This window comes from Nymphaea colorata, chromosome 2 (genome assembly GCF_008831285.2).
Source record: "Nymphaea colorata isolate Beijing-Zhang1983 chromosome 2, ASM883128v2, whole genome shotgun sequence".
NCBI lineage: Eukaryota > Viridiplantae > Streptophyta > Magnoliopsida > Nymphaeales > Nymphaeaceae > Nymphaea > Nymphaea colorata.
Genome location: NC_045139.1, coordinates 4,681,288 through 4,698,215, shown reverse-complemented (window position 1 = coordinate 4,698,215; position 16,928 = coordinate 4,681,288). Strand labels below are relative to the sequence as shown.

The following is a 16,928-nucleotide window of genomic DNA, read 5'->3' as shown; positions in this document are numbered from 1 at the left end:
GACATGGCTTCTCTTGGATTCTTGCGCCATCTCCAGCTCAAAAGCTGCCTGTCGTTTCGCACAACCTTGTTTCCATGCACGGGAGAGCTTTCCAGACCTTCTCATGAGCTCCCCAAGAGACAGAAAGCTTTTTCTTAGTGGAAATTGCAGCAACACATTCTTAGCCATTGCTTTTCGGTTTGGCCTTTCATACCTCACATTTTTTGTCAATACTTCCCTGTCCAAACTGAACTCTTTCTTTCTCACCAATTTTTAGTTTGATTCCCAAGAGAATAGACCCCACTTTTGACGCATTGCATGTGAATGGTTACACCTGCTCGATTCATATGGGCTTATATGATTTTTAAAAACTCAGATAATGCTCGTATGTCCCTTATATTTTAGTGATTTCTTTCAAATGCACCTTGAATTATAAACAATTGACACATATTAACTTTGTAACTGAGGTTGTTACCTTTTTGAAAGATTAACACAATCGATAACATCTTTATTGTAGAAACGTTTTCAAGATGGTATGATATCTGATAGTTGCCGGAGCCTTTTACTCTTATCTTCAAGGGTGTTGGCGCAACCCACTGGATGGGGCCTGTAAGTGGCCAGTTCCCATTTCAAATCTTCATGATATTAAACCCTCTATGTTACAAAAAAGGGTCACTGACTTGCAAACTGAAGCATGTAGTGGCGGCACCCGAGACACTGAAAGCAGGCCCTACATCCTGAGGAATAAGGGGTTGGGCGAAGACTTTGGTCTTCTTCTTAACAATGGAAAACCCCATCATCCAAAAGAGACTTTCACTGTCATATAAACACACCAGAGTTCCTTATTACCCTTTTCCATGTCTTAGCTTTTAGGTTTTTTGAATGTCAATGTTTGAGATAAGAGGATAAGTTTCCTACACACCAAGTCTAGGACGTCCTTTCAGTGTGGCAATATGGTCGTAGCACCCATTTTCTGTCATTACTTCATGGTTGCATAAGAAATAAATGAAAATTGGATTAAAATTTGACGCGCTCAATTTTGGTGACTGACGGTCAGCATGTTTTTTTGAGATGACATTCTAATTGTGCGCTGCCAATTATGCTGTTAGGGTTAGGCCATTTCGCAAAAGCCACATTGTGATCTTAGAACAAATGTTTCTAAGACACATAATTAACTATGTTCCAGAAAATATGATATAAATATTAAATACTGTTCCTGAAACTTACAATGAAATGGACAGCACAATTATATAATATATTTCATAAAACAAAAAATGGTATTTGAAAACATATTTGTTAATATAGCATATGTCTACCCCATTTGATAATAAAATTATTGTAACACCTCATTTTGAAAAGTTTAGTTATATATTGAAGACTGTGGAAATCTTCAACGACTTATAAAAGGGTAGTTAAGTGATTAGCTATCTGATCTTTTTTCAAGTTAAAACCAAAACTACTTGAGGGTAGGTTAGAATCCATCATACCAGGGGCTCAATTCCGGTGGGAGAGTGCTCCAGGTCATTACAATTATAGTATCTGAAGTATAAGAATAACTCAAAAACAACATCCTGATATAAAATAATCTTGAAAAATACCAAGGAGAGAGCAAAAGGAAATCTCACTGCCTAATGAAGGCAGAAGTCTACCACTTCCCTTCATCCTCCCAGGGTTCAAAGTTGCTTTCAATGTGTCGGGTGGCACCCTTACTATTCTTCAATTTGCATATTGGTACTTCCTTTTGTAATATAAAAAATTGACACCATAGGAACTCGAAATAGCAACTTACCACCTGTCAGCCCCCATCCCATCTGGTGCATCAAGCCCCTTGAGAAAGAAATTTTGATGACTATATTATGTTTGAATCTCTAACTACTTTGTGTCCTAATGATTCATCTGCAGGCTATAGAGTGACTTAGTTGTCTGGCAAGTTGTAGCATCTATTGAACCATAGCAATAAGAAAGTGCATATTAACAAGCTCAACTCAAGCCCCAACAACACTTCTCCCAGTTAAACATGTCAACTTAACTAGAGTTATGGAGCAATAACAATAGCATGTTCTTATATTGGCAGCTCTCAGAAAAAATGAAGTCCATCAAGAAAATCGAAAACATGAGAGCAAGAAGGTCCCTGAATGAAAATTTTCTTCTTTTTCATTTGTGAAAGTTCGTTCTAGGCACCAAACATTGGCATGCACTGCACTTTAGGTTATGACATAAAAGGAAGATTGCTTGGATCTTGTAAATTATGAATTATTTATTTGGTAGGATCCAATTTGCAGCAGGGGTGGGGGCACTTTCAAGTTATTGTGTTGTTATTCATATAAAAATATGTACATGGAAAAACATCATCATTGTCCAAGTGGAAATGAAGTATAAATAATTAGGACTTTTACTGTTTCAAGTTTCAGAACATGTTTCAGGTCAGACAAGAGGCATTTATCAAAATTCCAGGTAAGACCAAAAGTTTTTGAAAAAATCCATATACCCAATTCATTTTTTCTAAATTTCAGGGGGGGGAGATGAAAACTTAAGAACTCTTGTTTAACATGTCAAATAGTAGTAGCTCCTGGTCTAAGTTGCCGACATGGTTAGTGAGGGGACAGAATCAGAGTGAACTAGCAACTCCGTCTCAGGATTGCCAATTTTCTTTTGACCTCACTAGCATGGCGCATCCATAGATTTCTCACTGCTGAGGTACATAAAGCAGGGCACTGCAGTCATGTTCCTACCCATAGTTTATTTAGCAGGACCAGGCTTTTAGTTGGTCTTAGGTGTCTGGAAGTTTCTGGCCGTAAAATAAAGAAAGAACAACAGTGGTAGAACTTATCATACACACAAATTTCTATAATAAGCAGGTGGATGCAACTCATGATATTCCAAAACAGCGGCAAGATTATTACATATAGTTTACAGTTACAAAGTTTACCATAGTAAAAGACAAAAAATAAGACATATGAAGGAACCAAATCATGTCTATGCTTGACAAATGATCCAATCACAAGTTTCCTATGCAGAAAGTTTTGTAGAGGTGTACGTCATAGAAGTTCACAACCTTTAAGGCTACTATAATCATATGACAGCAAATTTGGTTCCTTCATACTGTGTTAGGTAAACGTGCACTTCATAATGACCTGCTGATTAATAATTTATATTTTGCACCAAGAACCATGTTTATGCTTGACAAATGATCCAACCATTCACAAGTTTTCTATGCAGAAAGTTTAGTAGATAAGTACGTTATAGAAGCTCACAACCTTTAAGGCTAGTATAATCATATGAAAGCAAATTTGGTTCATTCCTACTGTGTCAGGTAAACGTCTATTTCATAATTCCCTTTGCATAACAGTTGTAAGTTCAGGAAAGTGCTTCTCATATAATAATGGAGCAAAGCTGCAGGTGCGTCAACGTCCACAACCTTCATTGCTGTACACATGCATTAAATCATATAACGGTAGAAAGGTCAAGTTCACATAAATCTATGCTATTCTCCTTAGTACAAGCTTTATTAACAAAAAGAGCTTAAAACCATGTGCGGAGATGGCAGCTGTTATACATTCACTTTTAGCTAAGTACGTGTGATAGGCTGTCCACAGACATCAACATCTCCACTTTCCAGATGGATGGCCATGAGCTCTGCAGGCAAAAAGGAGCTGTAAGCTCTTCCGTTGCTGCCTTTATCCTCTCTGAATTTTAAATAACCGAATAGCCGATAGTGACTACGAACTCAAATCTGTAGGCAAAATGGAGTTATAAACTCTATCCCTTGCTTTTCTTGCCTGCAAAATAAAAAAAATCATAATTAAATAACAAGATAAAAGACTCCTGTCAAAAGAATAAGTGCATCTTTGAAATATAGTTGTGAGAGGCATGTAATTTTTTCCTACAATGAACCATAGCACTTAAGTCAAAACTGAGATGCACAATATGCAGGCAGACAGCTCATGCTTCCAGTGTATCCAAGAGATTCGACAATTAATTTGAAAAATTCTTAATAAAGGATAATATGAGAAACATGGAAATAGGGAAAAAATGGAACATAGAAGGAAAGCATACAAAAACTTTGTGGCATTAATCGAGAACGTGGTTTGCACGAAGAAGACGTTATATATAAGAAAAGTATATATCCATGTCATACATTTCTAGAAATCAGGACTTAGTTACTATTTGTGTGTGTGTGTGTGTGTATGTGTGTGTGTGTATGTATATGCTGACTGAAAGAGAGAAAAAGAGAGAGAGAGAAAGAGAGCAAGTACCTCTTCATCCCAGTTGGTGCATACTGTGATGGTAAGAAGCAGCAAAGCTTGCACAAGCAGCCCACACATGATTCCCAACCAAAGTCCCTGATGAGAGAAACACTAGTGTTTGTAAGTATATACGCATGGTGGTGACTTAGGTTAAGACTTAAGCAACAGACAGCACCTTTCCACCAACATGCAAGAGAAAGGCAAAACAAACAGCACAAGGAAGACCAACAACATAATATGCCCCCAGGTTTACGAATGCACCAATCTTCTGCCATCCGCACCCTCTGACAGCACCTAGAGACGGAAGATTCATAAGGTATTGGTTTAAAAACTTAGTTGACATCCTAAAGCAAGAAAATTATCATGAAATCTAGATGAATTATATTTTGATATATAAAGCCAGTTATGCAATTATCTACCAAGCTATCAGAAGACACTTAACTAGAAATGAATTGAAAATTCCTTCATTCACAATGAAAATGTCTTAAAAGTTCAGAATTGAGTCAGACCTGAAAGTACACATTGGGTTCCATCTGCTATGTTGGATGCAGCAAGTAAGGGGATCATGACAGAGACATATTTGACCACTCTGCCTTCACTACTATACAAGTATCCCCATATGTTACGTACTAATATCATTGTTACGCCTATGATCAGACTCTCTGCAACAGCCATGAACACTACAACACGTACTGCCAAACGTGCAGCTTGAGGCTTCCCTGCACCCAATTCATTGGAAACTCTGGTGCTAAAAGAATGAAGAAACAGAAGTCAGCACTTTCACAAATCCAGCTTCTAGCAGATTACTTTTTGTTTAAATATTAGACAATCTAACCTTATAGCCCCTCCAAGGCCAAAAGGGACCATCCAAAGCAATGAGGCCGTATTAAGGCTGCATAACAGAAATAAGGAACATAAGTTCTATATGGCAGTAGAAGTAGAAGGCATAAATGTAAAAATCCTGTTTGAAAAAAACAGCTATTCGATGGAAGAACTCGAAAGTGCAACAGTTGGTCTGACAATTATTTCAGCATATGCAGAATTTAAGAGACTATGACATGCATAAAGATAATATAAGATACCAAGTCTGAGAGTAAAGAATAAAAAAATTATTTTCTGGCACTACCTTAAGTTTGTCAAAATAATTCCTGACATATGACTAAAGCATGTTTACTGCATTTGACAATTTTCTCAAATTCGGGCTCCACCTTTCCCCTGTTCTGACAAAAGCAGCCTTAGATTTATTTGCAGACAATCATGGCTAAGGCTAAGTATATTAGTTCTACAAGGGGTCAGAACAACACTGAATATGGGTGTGTTGATTAAAAGGGAAAAGCAGAGGCAAGAGTTCAGAGTGAGTTACCAGATTGATAGCACTGAAGTCTCCAACTTTGGATTAGGCAGCAAACCAGACAAAAGAACTATCATTTCGAATGACCAGAACTCCAAGCTGTTTTCCATTCATGTAAAATGTCAAAATCCTCATATGTGTAAAGTTATGCCTTACAGAATTTATCTAAATGTTCTGAATCATCAGACTGAACAAAACAGATTCCAACAACAGTATGGAGAAATATAAGCAGAGAAATATAGATCAACTTACCAAACCATCAAAGCCGAAGGAATGGCCAGTCGAATGAAATTAGGAATATCTTGCAAAGCTTCTTTGGAGAAACCAGTCCACGTTTTCTTACATGCCACTGAGAATTTGACAAAAAGTGCCAAAAGTAGTGTGTTAATCCAAGAAGATATTGAGTTTGCCAACGCAGCACCTCTTTGACCAAGCCCAGATTTGAAAACCAGCAACCAGCAAAGCAGAACGTGCAACAAGGCAGCAATGCCAGAGCTAATCACCATAGGAAAGACAATGTTCTGCATCTGGAGGAACCGAACATGGGATTGCAGGAGGCCATAACCAAAGATACTTGGGATCATCCATCGAGCATATACACCTGCTGCTGCTGAAATCTCTGGGTCTTGACCAAAAGCCAAGAGAATTGGTTCTGTGGAAGCCCATACAAAAGCAATGGGGATGCTAACAAGCAGTAGAACAAGCATGGCTCTTTGCATATGCACACCTAACATGTGGTACTGTTTTGCTCCATAGGCCTGCCCACATAATGTATCCAGAGCACTCCCCATTCCTAACTATTCCACAAAATGAAATACCAAAAGGAAAAGCATTAGTCTTGATAAAGAACCAGTCAACAAAATAACCCATCTTTTCTTACTGAAGCAAAACCAAAAGATCAATCAGCTCTTAGCTAAAGATGACTTGCACTCAAATGGAAAATTTTCACGCCCAAGTGATCAACAAAACCTTATCATCATTAACATCTTGCGCTGAAGTATACAAAATTTTCAAAAAATTATCGGAATCGGATAAACTTCTAGCAAATACGGAATTGATGTTCTCCACAGTGTCGATCATGAACGCACAAAAGGTTATCATATCATGATCAACGTAACTGAAGGCAGGCAGAGCATCCAGAAATGTTTGTGTAAATCGTTAACATGGATTCTCATTGCACAACCAACAAGCACTGAACAGAAGAAAAATAAAGAGATCTACAGATTGTTATCGAAAGAAGCCGTGAAACAGGAGCATACCAACAAACTGAAACCAGTGACACCAGCAAATGAAGTGGCCATGGAAGCAGAGGAAAGTGAAAGCTCACCCAGGTGACCAACAAACATGACAGATACGAGTTGCAGACAGAACTGAAGGACGCTCGTCGAAATAAGCGGCCCGGCCAGCCATAGCTGCCTCTTTACCTCCAACAAGATCTCTCTTCTTGCATCAATCGTTCTTTCTCGCAACCCATCTTCGGGGCTACAAGAATATGACAGAAGAGGTTTATTCAACTCTCTTTGGTTCTCGTTTCCCATTTTTGCTTCCAAAAGCAAGCAGACTAAAGAAGGTGAAGGGATGCAGACGACTTCAAATGATATGAACAGGCAAGTGGCTGTCTAACACCGGAATAAATTAGAAGGATGGAACAATCCGGTTCTCATTCTGCGCTCAGGCGCCACCTTCGGCATTTATTAAGGAATGTTTTCTGTCTCTTCTTCCTCAGTCTTATTAGTTTATTCTGAAACCGGAAAGTTGGTGCCTTCTTTATCGGTACTTCGCATTTGAACAATTTCCATTTGGGGATCTCTGTTATGGTCTTGATTTAACTCCTGACAGAACAATGGTGGAAGGATTGTTTGTATTCAAATTACAGTAAAAACGCAGTCGATCAAATAAAAAATTTTCATATTATAAAACAAAACTCCGGCGGAAAGAGTATGAATATAAATGGATTGGATGTAATTAGTCAGATCCCGTATAGAAAGAATTTAGATTTGCCATGAGGTTTCGTAACTAAAATCCAATAAAGATCCAACTCGATCGATTGTAGTTCTGTTTTAAGAACAATAGCATTCGTGTTCGACTCTGGATCCAGATCTGATTACAAGGAATCTGATCTGCAATATCTAGACACCATTTAAAGCCAAGCCATTATTTATTTGCTCCTGCACACGGAGAAAAAGATAGCTATGGATTAAAATATGTGGATGGTCAAAAATTTGTGTCAGCCTTTGATGTTTGAGAGAAAAAGAATAAGAAAAATTTGTGAACTAGACGACAAAAATATGTGGTCACTTTACCTTTTTTTTGTCTTTCTTTTTTTTCTCAACCACAAATCTGAAAAAGTTTAATTGTGAGAGGTCGGAGGATTTTCTGTCTATTGTGACATCCAAGGATCTATATATTAGGATCTATATATTACGAAGTTGATGAGAATCATCTAAGCCGTCGGTTTCAAAAACAATAGACGATAGAGATTTAGTTCCAAATATAAAAGTCAAATTATTCTTTTAAAAGTTTAAAATGCCCTTTTAACTGGACATGTTTTTTTTTTATTTCTTCATCTCTTTTCCTCTTATCATTTAAAAGATATTTTGGTCTTATATATATATTTATATATATATAAGAGTTCTCTCTCTCTCTCTCTCTCTCTTTATATATATATATATATATATATATATATATATATATATATATATATATATATATATATATATATATATATATATATATATATATAAAAAGAGAGAGAAAAAAAAAAAGTCTCTACAAATCATAACTCTAGTTATCTAAAGTTATTCAACCATCTATTCAAGGCCATTCATCTAAAACAAAACAAATGACTATAGAGAAAAAACTAAAAAGAAAAATGTGTAAATTAATATTAGATTATGAAAATGTTCATCATCATTTTCTTTTTATTTTATTTTTAATCATTCATCATGTTCAATCAAATGGTGCAAATTAGGTAGATGTGTGACTCTAAAAAATTAAAGTCATATATATATATGTGTGTGTGGGCAGTAATGATGATCTAATTCATATTCATTTGATACAAATCTTATGTTGGATTTTCTTTCTAAAGACGGCCAAAGAGCAAATCCCGTCATAATCTCGTGGAAACCATGGTTAAAGTCTGTGGGCTTTTCTGTAACCCTAAGTACTATGCTTGCTTGGGGAAAGAAATCTATGGACTCGGAGGTGTTATGGCTCGGATGGCTCTACCTAGGTCTGCACACGAGCTCGAGTTGGGCCAGCTCAACTCAAAAAACTCGAGCTCAACTTGAGTTAGAATCTAGATTGACATAACAAGTCAAGCTCGACTCGCCAATACAACGGCGGGCTTGCACTCGATTCGTTTAACTTGTTTAACCCGTTTACATTAAGCATGTTTTGTTTCCTTTAAGTCATTTAAGTTGTTTAACTCAATTATATTTTCATTAACTCATTTAACTGGATTAACCCATTCAGCTGTTACTCATTTCATTAATTTTTCATTATAATTCAATATCCATTGTGTAATCAAACGGAGTCGAATTTAAAATAGTCGAACTATTTCGGTTTGAACTCACTCCTTCAACATTTTAAGCATACATTTGAACTCGAGCTGTGTTTTAACAAGCGAGTTCCAGTTGAGCTCATGATGGCTCCGCTCCTTGAGCAGCCCTAGCTCCACCCCTGCCTGGTTCTCTATCCTGTTGTCAAGTCAAAATCCTTGGTCTCCAAGCATCTTTAATATTGACTCTTGCTTCTTTCAGAGAGAGAGAGAGAGAGAGAGAGAGACTTCCTACATTTAATGAAAACTTTTAGTCAAACTCAATGAGTTCTTTTGGGTGAGTAGGAGGAGTCATCTTACCGTCTAAAGAAAAACTAAAGTTCTCACTCTACACCTGTCTTCCTATGGTACATGGTTATTTTTTGGGTCTCTCTCTCTTTCTCTCTCTAATTAAGTCGAGTTCTGCTTCATTTAGTGGGCCTATAATAGCTTTATTGATCAAGATATATTAAGACATATCAAATATATCGAGAGAGAGACAAAAAAAAAAAGACCATGTACCATAAAAAGACAGGTATAGTGTGAGAACTTCGGTTCTTCTTTGGACGGTAGGATGAAGTAGTATTTCAACTTTTTGATGAAAGATTTGTAGAACGGGGTCCATAAAAAGACATTTTTGGTCAAGGAACACTTATTTAAAAAAAAAAAAAACCTTAAACATAAAAGATTGATTAAGGGATGTTAGGCAAATAATGAAGGATGCACACAATATATGAACAAACAAAGTAGTCGCAACTGCTAATAGTAGAATTTGTGAGGCTGTGTGGGGGCAACTGCCCATACATGCCCACGTGCAGTGCCACCCGGGGTGTAGACCCATTTAGTATAGTGATATTAAAGTGGAGTTGAAATGGAACGAAATGTCATGTTTAATACATTGAAGAGCTTGAAATCCATTTTTGCATATTGAGGCCCTCACTTAGGTTTCATATGAGTGGTTGGCCGCCGACCATACGAAGAACAGCGGTTGAAGAACGGCGGTTGTTGATTGATATGTAGGGTAGAAAGGGAGTTAAAGCGGTTGGTTGTGTTATTTTAAATTTTTTTTAACTGAAATTAAAAATTGAGTTTCAATGAAGGTGAAAAGACAGAAATGCCCCTTAAAGAATAAAACAATAAAACAAACAAGAGCCCTTAAAAGACAAAGTCAGAAAAAAGCGGCGGGCAAAAAGGGAAATGGCAGCACATGGAACCCGGTCGGCTGAGACGTGGCAGGCAACGGTTGCCGTGGACAAAGGGCGCAGCGAAGACCATGTCGCCATCTGGCTCCCTCCCTCACCTGCAGTTTGTAATTGTTTTTACAGACCATTGTTAACTCTTCCAGATATATGTTGCTTCAAAGTTAGCAGAAAAGCAGAGAAGCTGGAGTGCCAACAGTATCACATTAAACACTAAAAAACGATTAATTTTTGAAAAATACACAACGAAGGCAATACATATCAATCTGATCTCGTATTAAATCATGGTTTCCGTGAAAAAGCCAGGAGAAGATGACAGGGCAGAAGCCAGAATCGCACTAAACATGTGTTTTATAGTCTCTTAACAAAGCGGCCATGATCCTCACATACTCTATACTATAGAAGGAGACAGTCGACAACCGGACATAGCTCGCAAACTTCTTCTTCTTCTTCTCCCTCGAGAGTGATTTGAATTGGTGCAGTTGGCGAAGAATGATGGATGAGGATCAGGCTTCGACTGGAGAGAGGCTGTTGGGGAGGAAGGAGGATGCAGCGCCTGCGGAGTGGGGATCAACGGGAAGCAGAAATTCAGGCAGCAGCTGGGTTGGAGATGGGTGGTGGGGATCGGGGATGAGGGAGATGAGGAGGCAAGGCGCAATAGCTCTGCCCTTGGTGCTCGTCAACATGTTCCAGTTCCTGCTGCAGGTCGTCTCCCTTATGATGGTGGGTCATCTCGGCAGCCTCTCCCTCTCCAGCGCCGCCATCGCCTCCTCCCTGTGCAACGTCACCGGCTACATCATCCTTGTAACCATCTCTCCTCTCGCTTTTTCAATGAAATTATTAAATTACTAAATCGCCCATGGAAGACCCTTTAAACTCATCAACAGATCTTTGCACCAAATTGCCATAAGTTAAAAGATAAACAACCACGCTCCAAAATTCTATCTACACAACAGCAAAGCCTTCTCATCAAATTGCTTGATGAGAACAATTTTTAGAAGAAAAATGGTATTGGGCGAATCCCATTTGCTTTTACAACCTGACAATGGATGTTTAGACTTTAGAGGTGATCATATATCAGATCCAGATTCAAACCACTAACATGCATATCAGGGATAAAAGTTGAAGAAGGATGTTTTCTAGTTGTGTCAAAGTGAGACTTAAGGAATAAATCTCTTGAAAGTGAACCATTCATTGCTGCGTAATAAAACCTTTTAATTAATTTGGAGGAAGAACCTCGGCACGGTTGTTTCGGCAATGTGCCCATATAAGCCATTGGATTTGCTATATGCAACCTCACATTCAAGTTTTTTGGAAACTAAGAGCCGGTAAAGAGAACTATGGACTACAATTTACGTTCAACAGCTTCACTGGATTCCTGTTGTGCCTTCTTCTTTTCCCTTTTTCGGTTGTATCTTCATGAAGTTTGTAGCTCTGACTTGAATCCGTTCAACTGGTGACAACAGCTTGGGATGGCAAGTGCCTTGGAGACATTATGTGGGCAGGCCTATGGGGCAGAACAGTACCAAAAGCTAGGACTTTACACACAAAAAGCTATAATAGCCCTGCTTGTTGTGTGCATCCCCATCACAATCTTATGGTTCTATATGGAGAAGCTCCTCATTTTGATAGGGCAAGAATCTGATATTTCCCATGAAGCAGGCAAATATGCTGTCTGCTTGCTCCCAGGACTTTTTGGTGCTGCACTTTTGCAGCCAATGGTAAAGTTTCTGCAGTCACAGAGTCTGGTCCTGCCATTGCTTGGTGCTTCTGCATTTACTCTCTGCTTCCATGTCCCCGTTTGCTGGATATTGCTCTTTAAATCTAGTGTAGGATACGTTGGTGCTGCTGTTGCTGTCAGCCTTTCCTATTGGGTGAATGTGGCTGCATTGGCACTATATATCAAATTTGCACCCGCCTGTAGAAAGACGTCTACTGGCTTCTCAAGGGAGGCAATTACTGGGATACATAATTTTCTTGGTCTTGCACTTCTTTCTGCAGTGATGATTTGGTAAAGTTCTTCATTTTATTCTCCTCAATGATCTCTATTTTTCCCTTAATAACCCTTTTTGTTCCCCTTTGGACTTCCTCCGTGCAGTCTGGAGTACTGGTCATTTGAATTATTGGTATTGGTTTCTGGGCTTCTGCCTGACCCTGAGCTGGAAGCTTCAGTGCTTTCTATTTGGTATGGCTTCAGTGTCTTATTTCTAAGCTAGCACTGCTGGATAGCTTTAAGTATATAATATATTCAAATACTTCAGGTGCCTAAAAGTAAACCCATGAACTGCATTTGTGCATTTGAAGAAGTGATATAAAGATCTTTTATGTATTAGATGCAGAATGACAATAAACATTACAGTTTTTTCTGTTTTTTTAGGTTGAAATCATTTCCAAAATGGACACATGCTTTATGCTTCTTGTCACCTAACGTAATTCATGTCCAACAAATCTTTGATGTCTGTGAAAGTCTCATGCATAACCTATTGTTCATTCATGTGCCATATTGGTTGGTGTCTTCATGAAGCAGATCATTTTGCTATTGACTTGTTGAATGAATAATGTAACAGTAAACTTGATTCATCTGAGAGCCATGCTTTTTTAAGAAAAACATGCATTCAGTGCCTTTTTTATTCATATTTTTTAGTATTATTGAAGTTATAGTGGTATTATGATATTTGTCGAGTATTAGGACGTTGAATTTGGAAACTTGTTGTAGTTATTAATTTTAAGATCAAGAAATTATCCTTGACATAACTCCCTTTTGTTTCCTTAAACAGCATTTACTCCATGTATTTGGTCTATTCTATACCATATGGACTTGGTGCTGCTGCAAGGTGTACTCTTCATCCTTTGTCACTTAATATTAACTTCTTGAATTGACTCTCAGTTCAGATTGTTGGTATCGATACTCACGGATGGCTTCCCATTGCAGCACTCGTGTTTCTAATGAATTAGGAGCTGGATGTCCAAGAACAGCTCGGTTGGCAGTATTTGTTGCTGTCTTGCTTGCAGTTATAGACGGTTCAGTTATAAGTACAAGTATCTATGCTATAAGATACCTGTTGGGGCATGCTTACAGCAGTGACGAAGAAGTTATTCAGTATGTTGTGAAAATGGCGCCTTTAGTTTCTGTGTCAGCATTCATGGATGCCATCCAAGGAGTGCTCTCAGGTTAGATCATTTCATGGCTTTAAGATTTAAGCCTTCTTGAAAATATTTCACTGCATGTGATTGAGATGCAATATGTGAGTTGACATGCATTGACAGCAGTCCATTTCTGAAGTCAAAGATGCTGTAAATTGCTGAACTCATGCAGTTTAGGACAAGAGAAACCTGAATGCTAGCTACTGCATTTAGAGGCACATGCCTCTACGTGAAGGGAGTTCTGTGAGGATTTTCAGGTTATTAGTTCAAATTGGTATTTAAGCCTGTAGCAGTCTCAGGTCCTACCTACTCTAACTACAAACTTACAGAAAGGACTGCATTTACTGTTCATGTTAAAATTATATAATGGAAGTGTACAATCAAGTCCAATTGAGGCACTTATATTTTTTGTATATCCAGAACCAACTCACATAGTCACATGGTCTTGTCAACAGAGTAGCATGAATTTAGATCACAGAGAAGACTTGAACAAGTCAAATCACTTAAAAAATCACTTTAACTTCAAAATTTGGAGATGTTTCAGAGTGTTAATGGTTTGAACTCAGTATTGTAATCATTGGCATTCTACTTGAAGATGTTTCTTCTGTTATACTATAGCAGGATATACTCATGAACATGCATCAGAGGTCCTTAGTTTAAGAGAAAATATGATAGGAAGCATCCAATTCTTCTGTTCTAGGGTGTCCAATGGAATCTTTAAATAGATTTAGTATGTAAAAATAGGACCTTTTATAAATGAACCATTATTTCCTTTTGCTGTGGACATTTTTCCTGAAATACATGTGATTTGAATACTCATCTGCTGAAAGTATTATGATTAAAATATAAGAAGAGAAAGATCTAATCTCTAAGTCCTATCTTGATTTGGACTACTGGGTCACCATTTTAAATTGAACGACAAATGGCCATATCTACTTATCTGTTTAGGTGTTGTAAGAGGATGTGGGCGGCAGGATCTTGGTGCATATGTCAACCTTGGAGCATTCTATCTGTTGGGTGTCCCAGTTGCTTGTGTTTTAGGCTTCTATTTTCATTTTGGAGCAATTGGTCTCTGGATTGGTATACTGTCTGGTTCTACAGCACAAGCAATCCTGCTTTCTCTTATAACAGGTTTTGCTAATTGGGAACGGCAGGTCAGTATATTATACTGCTCTGTTTCTTTGTCATTATTCTGAATTGCTTAAGGTCTATCAGTTGTCAATGGATGAAAATGGTTATTTCCTCTGTTTTCTGGGATCTTTCTTGGCTTGGCTCCGGCCTCCTGGCTTGTTTGTTGGCTAAGAATGCAAGAAATATTAATGCCCATTTTTGCAGGCTGAAAATGCAAGGGATAGAATGATTGACAAGCCCATAGCTTTCAGTGGTGAAGATGCTTAAAGTTGCAGCATTTGAACGTTGCATCCTCACGTAGCCATTGGGTGCTTCCTTGATGACAAGCCTGTGGAGAGAGAGAGTGTGTGTGAGAGAGAGAGTTTTGCAGATGTGGACCAGATAATCTCTTATAGATTGCAAACAGTAAGTGCAGAACGCTTAATTGACAATTTTTCTCTTCCTTTTTTGCCTTTGAAAGGTCAGGGCCTCCTTTTTCACCGAACTTGGTTATACGGGCCATATTTTTGGCACTGAGTAAAATATTTTTAATTCACATTGAAAAAGAAAAACTTTTTGTAAAAAAAGAAAGTAAAATGACCGTGGAAGACATTTCTTTTCAATAATTTAATGAAAACACCTTTCCCTCCTTGGCGTCACAGGGTGTCATGGATTTTAGTGTGTTAGTATGGTTAATGACTAAAATACTTATTGAAAAAGAAAACTTTTTTGTAAAAGACAAAATTGAAAATAAAAAAAAAGTAAAAAAAAAAAAGATTGTGAAAGACTTTTTTTTTATAATAATTTACCAAAATGCCTTTCCCTCCTTTGCTGCACATGGTGCACCCGGCGGGTAACTTCCTCTCCCTTTTCACATGGGAGCATAGTTTCATCATTTTGTGCTCCATAGTTTAGCACTCTCTTGTCCAAATGTATAACCTTTTGTGTTGTGTTCGTCCCAATCATGTAACCTTCTCCTCGAGTGAATGCTTCATTGGTTATAAGCAAATGATTGGAAAGATTACGCCGCTCAAAAAAGAGCCGAAGGTCCTTATTCTCAATCTCCTTTCCCTTATATGAACTGGGGCCCTGGGTTGTATGAACTTCAACAGTATATTTCAACAGTATATTAGCAGTGCACCCTTCAATTTAAGTGTCGTATTTTATCACTTAACAATATGCATTTTACTCAAAAATATAACTAGAGAGGCGCCTCTTCATGCACGTCCTGCTATGGTATAGTCTCAGGTGAATTTTTCTCAACCATGGTTGAAGAAATGTTGGAATGTTATGACATGGAAAATATGTTGTATTCATAATAAGGTTCTCCATGATGAGCGGGGTAAATTGGTAGACCAATGATATTTGGTTTCGAGCTCGGGGTTAGCCATAGAGAGGGTTACCTTATGATCAGATGAAAAGATGAGCGGGGTAAATTGGTAGACCAATGATATTTGGTTCGAGCTCGGGGTTAGCCATAGAGAGGGTTACCTCATGATCAGAAAGGTTTGGTGGATATGTGGATGAGAGCAGAAAGGGTCTGTGATGGGCTGCGCTTGGGCTGGTTATTTGATACTTTGACTAGTCAGATTAAACATATTTGTTAGGCCGGATTGGCCCAAGTCGGGTATTGGGTGCCCGACCAGGCCGGTACATATATACTTAAAAACTTTTCTTCATGTGCTGTCGATGGTACCCTTAGAAACTCTTCATGTGTCGCTCTTGACCTGTCGTTAAGGGTTTATAAATATTAAAGTATGAAATATTAAGGGTTTCAATTATGGTTGGACATCAAACCAAGTATCCAATGGATATATAGTTGATGGCAGGGCCTGGCCTGACCTGATAACTATGCTGGCCGAGCTTATGTCTGTTTAAAAAGTCTAAGGGTGCCCATTATGTTATAAAAATTTTCAAAAATACCGCCCATTCCTTTTGGTGCATATTTATTGTGTGCACACTCGATCTACAAAATGACAGTCAACTGCTCTGGTGTCTTTTAGGGCCAGTTTGATGGCAGGGAAGAATTTAAGGTGGTAAATTTACCATGGTAAATTTTTTTGGAAAAATTTACTGGATGAAATTTCTCCTTCTTTCAATCTGATGCCCTGTTTGATACGGTGTGAGACGGGTGGGTGAAATTTCACCCGCCCGTACACATTTCACCCTCTCCACCAATTTTATCACGACCATCAAACGGGCCCTTAGGGTGAGTAGGTTGATTCATGCAATATCAAGAGGTGGATCATTCCAGGGGCAAGGCCAGAAAAATTTGAACAAAGAGGCACTAGTTATATAATTTTAGATTTTTAAGGAGCACTTGTATGTAAATTCAAAAAATAGCTATGAAATTTTAATAT

The 16,928-nt window shown here is 38.0% G+C and overlaps 2 protein-coding genes across 3 annotated transcripts; one reads left to right on the top strand and one right to left on the bottom strand.

Moving 5' to 3' along the window:
• Positions 1–3,300: 3,300 nt before the first annotated feature.
• On the bottom strand, positions 3,301–7,285 carry LOC116246706 (protein DETOXIFICATION 16). 2 transcript variants are annotated; one of them, XM_031618529.2, is made up of 8 exons: positions 6,837–7,285; positions 5,830–6,374; positions 5,590–5,676; positions 5,062–5,118; positions 4,736–4,974; positions 4,402–4,520; positions 4,236–4,322; positions 3,301–3,758 (listed from the first exon to the last, which is right to left on the bottom strand). In XM_031618529.2, exons 1-8 carry the CDS (start codon positions 7,113–7,115, stop codon positions 3,699–3,701), a joined length of 1,473 nt encoding a protein of 490 aa, XP_031474389.1. In that variant the 5' UTR covers positions 7,116–7,285; the 3' UTR covers positions 3,301–3,698. The 2 variants fall into 2 exon arrangements, with proteins under 2 accessions (XP_031474389.1, XP_031474390.1); XM_031618530.2 differs by having other exon boundaries at positions 3,302–3,758; positions 6,905–7,043.
• A 3,601-nt stretch (positions 7,286–10,886) lies between these two features.
• Positions 10,887–14,958, top strand: LOC116248899 (protein DETOXIFICATION 12-like). The gene is made up of 7 exons (XM_031621928.2): positions 10,887–11,118; positions 11,781–12,325; positions 12,413–12,499; positions 13,092–13,148; positions 13,247–13,485; positions 14,407–14,612; positions 14,794–14,958. The coding sequence occupies exons 1-7, from the start codon at positions 10,945–10,947 to the stop codon at positions 14,854–14,856; spliced, it is 1,371 nt and encodes a 456-aa protein (XP_031477788.1). The 5' UTR covers positions 10,887–10,944; the 3' UTR covers positions 14,857–14,958.
• Positions 14,959–16,928: the final 1,970 nt, after the last annotated feature.

What these genes read in the sequence shown, in the direction of transcription:
- LOC116246706 (XM_031618529.2), bottom strand. Translation starts at nt 7,115, where the DNA reads ATGGGAAACGAGAACCAAAGAGAGTTGAATAAACCTCTTCTGTCATAT. An exon ending in CCTTCGGCTTTGATGGTTTG is followed by an intron (nt 5,677 to 5,829) that starts GTAAGTTGATCT and finishes AATGGAAAACAG; the next exon opens with CTTGGAGTTCTGGTCATTCG. An exon ending in AACCCAATGTGTACTTTCAG is followed by an intron (nt 4,521 to 4,735) that starts GTCTGACTCAAT and finishes TTCCGTCTCTAG; the next exon opens with GTGCTGTCAGAGGGTGCGGA.
- LOC116248899 (XM_031621928.2), top strand. Translation starts at nt 10,945, where the DNA reads ATGAGGGAGATGAGGAGGCAAGGCGCAATAGCTCTGCCCTTGGTGCTC. An exon ending in CTTTCTGCAGTGATGATTTG is followed by an intron (nt 12,326 to 12,412) that starts GTAAAGTTCTTC and finishes TCCTCCGTGCAG; the next exon opens with TCTGGAGTACTGGTCATTTG. An exon ending in CATCCAAGGAGTGCTCTCAG is followed by an intron (nt 13,486 to 14,406) that starts GTTAGATCATTT and finishes TTATCTGTTTAG; the next exon opens with GTGTTGTAAGAGGATGTGGG.